At 34.3% G+C, this 10,621-nt stretch overlaps 2 protein-coding genes across 2 annotated transcripts; both read right to left on the bottom strand.

Annotated features, from left to right (window-relative positions):
* Window positions 1–789: 789 nt before the first annotated feature.
* Window positions 790–1,482, bottom strand: LOC142167192 (secreted RxLR effector protein 161-like). The gene is made up of 2 exons (XM_075227351.1): window positions 1,036–1,482; window positions 790–924 (listed from the first exon to the last, which is right to left on the bottom strand). The coding sequence occupies exons 1-2, from the start codon at window positions 1,480–1,482 to the stop codon at window positions 790–792; spliced, it is 582 nt and encodes a 193-aa protein (XP_075083452.1).
* A 4,846-nt stretch (window positions 1,483–6,328) lies between these two features.
* On the bottom strand, window positions 6,329–6,868 carry LOC142167429 (uncharacterized). The gene has a single exon (XM_075227589.1). It carries the CDS (start codon window positions 6,866–6,868, stop codon window positions 6,329–6,331), a length of 540 nt encoding a protein of 179 aa, XP_075083690.1.
* Window positions 6,869–10,621: the final 3,753 nt, after the last annotated feature.

Here is a 10,621-nt window from a genome sequence, read left to right as displayed (position 1 = left end):
CCATGTTAAGATCCCAAATACCAGTTAATTAAATTAAATCACTGACAATTTAACTTAATCAACTAATTAAATTCTTTATAATTCCGCTTAAACTATTTCATGTGACGGATACAAAATTCACCGGCCGGTTTTTCACATGAAAACTTATAAGCTTACATAAAGGGGTATCATCAAACTTATAACCGAGTCATGGATTCTATCAATTAATTATTATTTTACAAATGCTATTCGTTATTGTCCAATCTATTAGGCATACACTAACTCTGAATAGAGTTGTACTTTTTGATAAATCAAAATAATAAACAAATCACATTGATCATAATAATTATATCAAGATTAGGAGTATACGCTTATTCAATGAATTTAGAGAAAATATTTTATATATATTCAGTTTAAAACATCTTTTCTCTACTTAGTCCATTCAATATACACTAAGTATACTAGCACAAGAAGTCAGAGTAAAATCACTCCCATAATCAAGACAAATTATACTATAATCTTGTGGTACAATCATCAAGATATTTTTCCCAATAATATCTTAGATTGTGAACATAGTTTATTAATTATGAGAACCGACAATTTAATCTTCTGTGCATGAGCTAAGACTCAATACACTAAATTGTCTACTACATAACTAAAGGACACACATATAACAAATGATCTATTTAAAAAGGTACTTCATTGAATTGAATAAATTAAATAAATAATTGTTCTATAAAGAATAAAAAATACAATACTATGTCCAAACCGCATGGTTAATAGTATATCCCAACAATCTCCCACTTAAACTCATAACCATGCGTCTACTACTCTAATACCCATTCCTTCTACATGCTTGTCAAAAATCTTCTGTGGTAAGCTCTTTGTAAACGGGTCTGCCAAATTGTCCTCTGACGCAATCTTCAACACTCTTGCATCACCTCTCTAAGTTATGTCCCGAATTAAGTGATATTTACGCTCAATATGCTTACTCCTTTTATGGCTTCTTGGTTCCTTCGAGTTTGTAACTGCACGACTATTGTCACAATAAAGTACAATCGGTGCTTGAATCGAAAGAACTACATTATGCTCTTTTAGAAAGTTTCCGAGCCAAACAACCTCTTTAGCTGCCTCAGATGCAGCCATATATTCGGCTTCCATGGTGGAATCAGCAGCACATGATTGCTTGATACTCCTCCAACTTATGGCTCCACCTCCTAGGGTAAAAACATATCTTGAGGTAGATTTTCTAGAATCTCTATCTGACTGGAAATCTGAATCAGTATAGCCAATGGGTGCAAGATCACCTGAGTGATAAACCAACATATAATCCCTAATCCTTTTCAAGTACTTGATTATATGTTTAACGGCAGTCCAGTGTTCTCGTCCAGGGTTAGACTGAAATCTACTAACCATGCTAACAACAAAGCAGATATCCGGTCTAGTACATAGCATAGCATACATGAGACTCCCTACAGCAGAAGCATAAGGGACCGCCTTCATCTTTTCTATCTCATCAGTCGTTTTTGGGGACTGATCTTTCGACAGAGAGATTCCATGTCTAAAGGGAGAAAACCTTTCTTGGAATCTTGCATGCTAAACCTAGTGATAGTAGTATCAATATAAAGTACTTGGGATAAGCCTAATATCCTTCGCTTGCGATCTCGCATAAGCTTGATCCCAAGTATATGGGCCGCTTGTCCCAAGTCTTTCATATCAAAATGCGAGGACAACCATTCCTTTACTGCATTCAATATGCTCACATTATTTTCTAAGAGCAAAATATCATCCACGTACAAAACCAAAAATGTAACTTTATCACCATCCCACTTCTTATAGACACAAGACTCATTTTCACATTGATCAAAACTGAAGGTTTTAATCGATGTGTCAAAACAAATATTCCATGATCTAGAAGCTTGTTTTAATCCATAAATGGATTTTTTTAATTTACACAACATGTGCTCATTGTCACTTTTTATGAAACCAATTGGCTGTGCCATATAGATACACTCATCAAGACTTCCATTAAGAAAAGTCATCTTGACATCCATTTTCTAAATCTCATAATCATAATGAGCAGCAATGGATAAGAGAATCCTAATGGATTTAAGCATGGCTACTGGCAAAAAAGTTTCCTCATAATCGATCCCTTCTTTTTGAGTAAACCTTTTTGCAACAAGCCTAGTTTTAAAAGTTTGCACTTTTCCATACACTCCTCTTTTTTTCTTATAGATCCATCTACAACCAATGGGTTTGACTCCAGTAGGTAGTTACACAAGATCCCAGACTTGATTGGAGTACATGGACTCAATTTCAGATTTCATAACCCATTTATCAGCATCTGTATCGTGTAGTGCTTCGTCGTAATTAAGAGGTTCTGTATTAGGATCTTCATGGATTCTATCATAAGATTGTCACGACCCAAGCCGATGGGCTGCGACGGGAACCCGGTACCTTACTCAAACGAGTACCAACGTAACGTATCTTTCTTATTACATCATCATATATACGTGATATACGAGCCTAATAGGCCAACATCATCATTTATAAACTCAAAACATAGGCCGACAAGGACGTATAATCTTTCACGTACACGACATACGTCTACAAGCCTCTAAGAGTACATAAATGTCATAATGATCGGGACAAGGCCTTGCCATACTAATCAGTACATGTCCTAATCATACTGACCACATAAGCAACTCAGGAATAAATAGAGTGCACCAACATCTTCCGCTGAGCTGATTGCCTACTTGGAGGACTCTCGACCTTCCTATCGAGACCTGCAGGCATGAAACGCAACATCCCCAGAAAAAAGGGACACCAGTACAAATAATGTACCGAGTATGTAAGGAATGAAAATCAGTAAATAATAGACATGAGAGAAACATGGAGTAAAAGACTCGACATATACGTCTGCATAGCTCTGTGAATTATTTTATTTTTATAATGCCATGCATATGCGTATAAATATCATACCATGCATTGGTATATGCGTTCATAACATCATCAAGCCTCTGAGGGCATCCCATCATATCATTTCGGCCACTGTGGGCAAATCATCAACGTATACCTGCTGATCAGGTGGTGGTGCGTATATAACGACATAACCTTTTTCCATATCCCATATACATATAATATACGCGTATATAACGTCATCTGGTCATGGGTCAATGTACATGTATAAATGCATGAAATGCATAAGAATTACGTTCATAAAATTTCTTGGATTGTCATAAAATCAATATATCTTTCGAATAAACTTTATCAAATACATATTTTTCTGAGACCCATGAACAGAAGATATAATAATAATTCACATGGGGAATCAATAACATAGACACCCCTAATACTTCTATGAATAGAGTCATTTATAAAAATTATGCATTTACTCGTTTCGTTTGTATCGTATGGATCATGCCAAAAAGAAAGAAAAGATAGCCTTAACATACCTGGAGTATGGAAAAATCCGTATGATGTTTTTGGAAAAGGTTGCATCGTACTCCTTCAGAACCCCAAAATTTTTGCGTTGCTAATTGTGCTAAGAAACTTCGTTGGATTTTGGTTGAATAAATCACGTTGTCAATGTAATGTTTAGAATCTGATTGAAGTGGTTTGAGAATGAAATTTGTTGAAATCTTATAAGAATTGCTAACTTCTCATTTCTGATTGTTGTGTGGATAAGGAATTGAAGGGATTTTGGTTGAATTCTTATTAAAGTAAAGATTTGCTGCCTCCCAAACATATGCACTTTATTTTATGATTGAAGGGAGGTTATTGCTTTGTCAAATTGAGTTGGCCCCACTTTGATGACTAATGTCACATAATCTTACTAAATTTTTGCCACATTTCAAGTATTATATAAGAGTCACAATGTTTAGATTAATGGGCTGCCACGTTTTTGTAGTCCAAACTTTATTCAAAATCACCATTAATTAACCACTAATCTTATGATTAATTTAATAATCTCCCACTATCTAATAATTAACCAATTACCCACATAATTAAGAATTACCTTAAATTACTTAAAATACTACTCACTTTTAACATACCTTATACATCTTACTATCATGGTCATGTAGTACCTTGTATGACACTAATCCATAAATACCGGGTATTATAGCTCGGACCATATTCTTTTTCCAAATCGACAATCTTCAATGAAACTCATTATCTTTGATTCGTTCACCCTTTAACCTTCACAACACTTTACTTATCGCGTGTTATAAGTAGCATAAATGCTTATAACCTCAAAAATAATCTCATCCCCGAGTCTACGTCGATTAACTTATGACGAAGCTTTTATGTACGAAAATACGGGATGTAATATCTCATTTCCGAGCTTTCATCAATTTACTCATGACATATTTTTACGTACGAAAATATGGGGTGTAACAAAGATTCTCCCAAGAGCGCAAACCGGAGAGGTTTTTTAATAATTCTCCCACTACGACTAGTCACTACAGGTGCAGTCTGATTTTGTTGTTGAATCACAACATCATTTTTCGGAACTGAAGCCTCAATGTTATCCTCCACACCTTGGCGGTGTTGGGATATCATTAACTTCTTCTTGGAGTGCAGGCTGCAGAACAACTTCAGGCTGCAGAACAACTTCAGGTTGCTCAACAATCTGAGGTTGCTCAATATTACTCCTACTACTTTGGGGTAATGAGATGTCTCCCACTACGATAATTTAGTCGTATGTCAATACTGGCTTCCGGGATACGTTCCAGAGATGAGTCATTAGTTACTCCATTACTTAATTCCTGTAAAACTAGTTTACTTCTAGGAATATGGATCATTAAATAGTCCTCTTCTAAAAATCTGGCATTTGTCGTAACAATTACCTTCTTTTCTTTGGGACAATAAAATAAATCGTCTTTAGTTCCCTTTGGATATCCAATAAAAATGCATACTTCTGTCCTTGGTTCTAATTTATTCGCTTTCCCTTTCAGCACATGTGCTGGACAACCCTAAACCCGAATGTGCCGTAAACTTGGCTTGCGCCCAGTCCACAATTCTGCTGGAGTTAAAGGTACTGACTTTGAAGGAACCAAATTTAGAATGTAATTTGCTGTTTCTAAAGCATATCCCCAAAAGGAAGAAGGCAAATCGGAATAACTTAACATTGATCTAATTATTTTCATAAGGGTTCTATTTCTTCTTTCTGCCACACTATTTTATTGTGGTGTTCCTGGAGCAGATAATTGAGATGTAATTCCATAATCTGATAAGTATTTAATGAATTTCGCAGAAAGGTATTCACCACCACGATCATATCGCAATGTTTTGATATATTTATCATGTCGTTTCTCCGTTTCCATCTTAAATTCTTTGAATTTCTCAAAGCATTCAGACTTACGGAGCAACAGATAAATATATCCATATTTTGAGTAATCATCTGTGAAAGTCATAAAATACTCAAAACCACCTCTTGCTTGTATATTCATAGGGCCACACAAATCAGAGTGAATTAATTCTAACTTATCGCTGGCTCTATTTCCTTTTGAGAGAAAATATCTCTTGGTCATTTTACCTTCTAAACAAGATTCGCATGTTAGTAGTGCTTCCACTTTCAATGAACTCAAAGGTCCATCAAAGACCAATCTCGAAATCCTATTTAAATTTATATGACCTAGACGTAAGTGCCATAAATAAGTTTGGCTCAATTCAGAAATACGTTTTCTTTTATGTGGTAGATTAATATTATTTAATTCTTTTAGTTGTTGTAGCACATGAGGAGATATATCAAGAATAAAAAGGTCATGTACTCTAGCAGCAGTGTAGATAAAACGTTTATTAAACTTAATAACAACAGAGTTATTAGCAAAATAAATATTATAACCAACATCCATTATTTTTGAAACCGAAATCAAATTCCTTCTAATAGAAGGCACATAGAGAACATCTTTCAAAACTAAAACTCTATCACTACTAAATGAAACTCTAATATCGCCTAATGTTAAAGCTGGTGTTGGCTCGCCATTGGCTTGAAAAATGCAAACTTCATTCTCACTTAGCCGTCGCTTTTCCTGAAACCCCTGCAAAATAGTACAGATATGATTAGTGGCTCCTGAATCTACACACCAAAACATGATAGAGACAGCCGCTAAACAAGTTTCAACGACATTTAAATTTGAATTACCTTGCTTATTCAACTTTGCCAAATAGGCAGGGCATTGCTTTTGTGATGCCTAGGTTGCTTGCAATGATAGCACTTTCCTTTGGGATTTTTCACACCAGCCGCACCTCCAGGTTCCAAAACCTTTTGAGACTTCTTCTTTTTCTTACCGCCTTTAGACTTAGAAACCGAAGCTTTCTCAACATTCAGTGCCACAACTGGAGCTTACTGTTTGATGATAGATTCTTCCGCTTGCAGCTCATTCAACAATTTTGCCAGTGATAAATCCATTTTGTTCATATTATAGTTCAAGCGAAATTGTTGAAAACTGTCAGGCAGAGTCTGCAGGACCATCTCAACTTGAGATTCCTTATCAATCACAGCTCCAAGGACCTCCAATTCATTCAGAAGACCCATCATCTTCAGAATATGGTCCCTGACCGATGATCCTTCAGCCATCTTGGTGTTCAAAAGGGCTTTCATGGTTGTCTGCTTAGCTGCACGATTTTGCTCACCGAACATCTCTTTGAGACTTTCGAGCATGTCATAAGCAGACCCCATAGACTGATGCTGATGTTGCAAAACATTCGCCATAGAGGCAAGAATGTAACATCGCGCCATCTCATCATCCTTGACCCATTTGTCATAGGCTTTAACCTGATCATTAGTAGCATTTTCATCAGGTTTTTCTGGGCACTCCTCAGTGATTATAAATTTATAACCTTCAACAGTTAGGACAATATCGGTTCCTTTTCCAGTCAACATAATTCGGTCATTCTAACTTATTTTTGTTCAAAATTGAGGTAAGTGGGTTGAATGAAGACATGGTTAATCTGAGAGATATTCACATTAAATAGATCATTAGTAATGTATTTAGAATAATTAAATTCAAAACAACACATTACACATATAACCATGCTAATTGAATAGTTAGATTCGTTAGGAAAACTTAACTATTCATGCAAAATATATGAGTTATGTAAGATATTTACCCCATAAATCAAAACAGGACCAACTCAGATGGAGAGTAAACTATTAATTTAAGATAGGTAAATATCACTTTTATAAACTCTAGTTTTTATTGAATCAACATGTAACTCAGTTGGAGAGTTAATACAAGTAATCAAATAATTAGAGGTAAAACTACAGTAATCAGCTATAATGAACTTATCCGATATGGAAGAAGACCTATGTCAACATATAAATTCATTATATTACTGTAAAAAATGATTGGAAATCATGGGAAATGAACCCTACCATCACTGTTTTCTTAAAAAAAGTTTAATTAATTATTTTTTCAGAAAATAGAAAAATGGCCAAAACCCCATCTAAACGACCCCGAGTGTCCAAAAATGACGTACATCACGAGCAAAGCTCATGTGTATTGCTCTGGGTCGTTTCCGATGAACCTACCAAATTTGAGGTCAATCGGAGTTCGACAAAATTTCAGAATTTCAAATTCATGACCTATTTGTAAAATTCTATTTTTGGCATTTTTTTAGGGTTTTGATTATTTTTGACTCGTTCAAATCACATAATATACTTATGTATATTAATTCATGACTTCAGAACTCAAAATAATATTATTATTACAGTGTTATATAAAAATCTGTTTTCGAACAAAATTGTAAAAAACAGAATATTTTTCACCCGTTCAAACCATAATTTCAGAACTAATAGCATTCAAAACAGCCACGTTTTTATTAAAATAACATTGTGATTATGGACAAAAACACAAATAAAACAGATTGTTAATATAACACCATTGTTTATGTATATATTAATCCTTAATTACAGAATTAATAGTACAAGGAAAACAGTCACGTTTTTATTAAAAATAACACTGTGATTAACAAAAACGTAATAAAAACAGATTGTCATTAAATATAATACCTCTGTTTATGCATATGTATATTAATTCATAATTTCAGAATTAAAATACTAATAAAACCAGTCACATTTTTGACATAGAATAATCATACCAAACATGTATCATTAAACAACACGTTTTAATATTACTATATTCATGATGTATTACATTATCTAGGTAGGTGTAAGACGACGTCTAATACTAATTATTAGAACAAGTGCATCGGAAGCAAGCAAACAATCCAGGCATCAAATATATGTAAACTAGACAACGATATAATTGCTAGATTAGAAGCACTAACCTCTTGAAATCGTTGCACAGGTTCTCCACACAGCAAGAATACAGGGCTGCAGTCTTCTGCTATGGTCCTAGTAAGACCTTGGACGAATATGCTTTGAGTGGACAAGAACAATACAACTCTAAAAGGTGAGTTATTGGGTGAAAAATATCTTCCTTAAGTAGACACGTTTTTCAGCCAAAATTAGGGCTCCAAAAACGTGTAGGATTCTTCTTGTGCAACTAGAATCCTACTCTAACTCTACCAGATGACTTTTCTCTTAAGTCACTTTTTACCCAAGTCAGTCCAGGTTTTTACTAAGCATAGCAGGCACCACAGAAATAATAAGAGGCTACTAATTATAATATTAATCTAAAATTTTGCATGAATCAATTCTCATTATAATTAATTGCAGTTTATTCCACTAAAAAACTGCAATTGAACTCCTCAATATGAATTTCGAAAATTCACTAACACTTATTTTAACTCCCCATGTTAAGATCCCAAATATCAGTTAATTAAATTAAATCACTGACAATTTAACTTAATCAACTAATTAAATCCTTTATAATTCCGCTTAAACTATTTCATGTGACGGATACAAAATCTACCGACCGGGTTTTCACATGAAAACTTATAAGCTTACATAAAGGGGTATCATCAAACTCATAACTGAGTTATGGATTCTATCAACTAATTATTATTTCACAAATGCTATTCGTTATTGTCCAATCTATTAGGCATACACTAACTCTGAATAGAGTTGTACCTTTTGATAAATCAAAACAATAAACAAATCACATTGATCATAATAATTATATCAAGATTAGGAGTATAAGCTCATTCAATGAATTAGAGAAAATATTTTATTTATATTCAGTACAAAATATCTTTTCTCTACTTGGTCCGTTCAATATACTCTAAGTATACTAGCACAAGAAGTCGGAGTAAAACCACTCCCATAATCAAGACAAATTATACTATAATCTTGTGGTATAATCATCAAGATATTTTGCCCAATAATATCTTCGATTGTAAACATAGTTTATTAATTATGAGAACCGACAATTTAATCTTCTATGCATGAGCTAAGACTCCATACACTAAATTGTCTACTACATAACTAAAGGACAAACATGTAACAAATGATCTATTTAAAAAGGTACTTCATTGAATTGAATAAATTAAATAAATAATTATTTTATAAAGAATAAAAAATACAATACTATGTCTAAACCACATGGTTAATAGTATATACCAACAGTATCCAGTATCCACGTTTACAAAACTCAATTAGCAAATTAAGTGCTTCGCTTCCCTATTTTATCATTTTCTCCCTTTAGGTTTATCTTAAAAAATAAATTTCTCGTAGTTTCGAGAAATAGAATTTTTTTCCTTTTTTTCTAAAGTCTAAACATCAAGTCATTCGCTGGTAGTTTGAAATTCAATTCGAAGCATGGTCATGGACAACATAACCAATGTGACGCACGCTTAGCCATTGCCCAACATGTTCATCCTTCCTCGTGCTCAGAAGCCTAAAGCGTTATCTCTATGCGTCTCAACGCAACCTTGAGGCCAAATTCCAGTGCGCCCAATACACGAGTAGTACGCTTGGCCATCTACTATCTAACAGGGGCAACGTCCCTCTGTCCCTAGACTTTAGGCCTCCAGAATGTCCCAAGATGCAATATAAGTGATAAAACTTGTATAGGAAGATGAAATTCAAGAGAGAAACAATTCGAGCTCAAAGCTTCTTCTTTTCTGAAGGAGAAAAAAATGAATCACATATGCCGAGCCTCTATCTCTAATCTGTTATATACATCTAACTCTAACAAACAACTAACTCCTAATACGAGTGTATGTTAGTTACTAACTTCTAAGTATTACAAATATATCTACTGACTTAATTTAATTACACTTCACTACCTTGGTATAACATCACTAATCTTATTAATCTCCCTCAAGATGAAGGGTGCACAGATATTGAGCAACCCCATCTTGGAGACTAAGTATTCATGATGTGGTCTTCCAAGTCCTTTTGTCAACATATCTGCTTGTTATTGTTTTGACTGCACATGTCTTGGTTCCACATTCCCATTCTGAATCTTCTCCCTAATAAAGTGACAATTGATTTCTATGTGCTTTATTCTCTCATGATAAACTGAATTCTCAGCAATATGAATTGATGCCTTGCTGTCATACATTGGAGTCACTGGCAACTTTAAATGGACTCCCGGCTCTGTATATAATCTGATCAACCAAATAACTTTTGATACTATAGAAGCCATACTTCTGTATTCAGCTTCTGCTGAACTCTTGGAAGGTGTTGGCTGCTTCTTTGATTTCCAAGAGATTAAAGAGTCTCCAAACT

Source organism: Nicotiana tabacum, chromosome 12 (assembly GCF_000715075.1).
Source record: "Nicotiana tabacum cultivar K326 chromosome 12, ASM71507v2, whole genome shotgun sequence".
Lineage (NCBI taxonomy): Eukaryota > Viridiplantae > Streptophyta > Magnoliopsida > Solanales > Solanaceae > Nicotiana > Nicotiana tabacum.
Note: the sequence above shows the minus strand (reverse complement) of the source record. Positions and strands in the feature narration are given on the sequence as shown.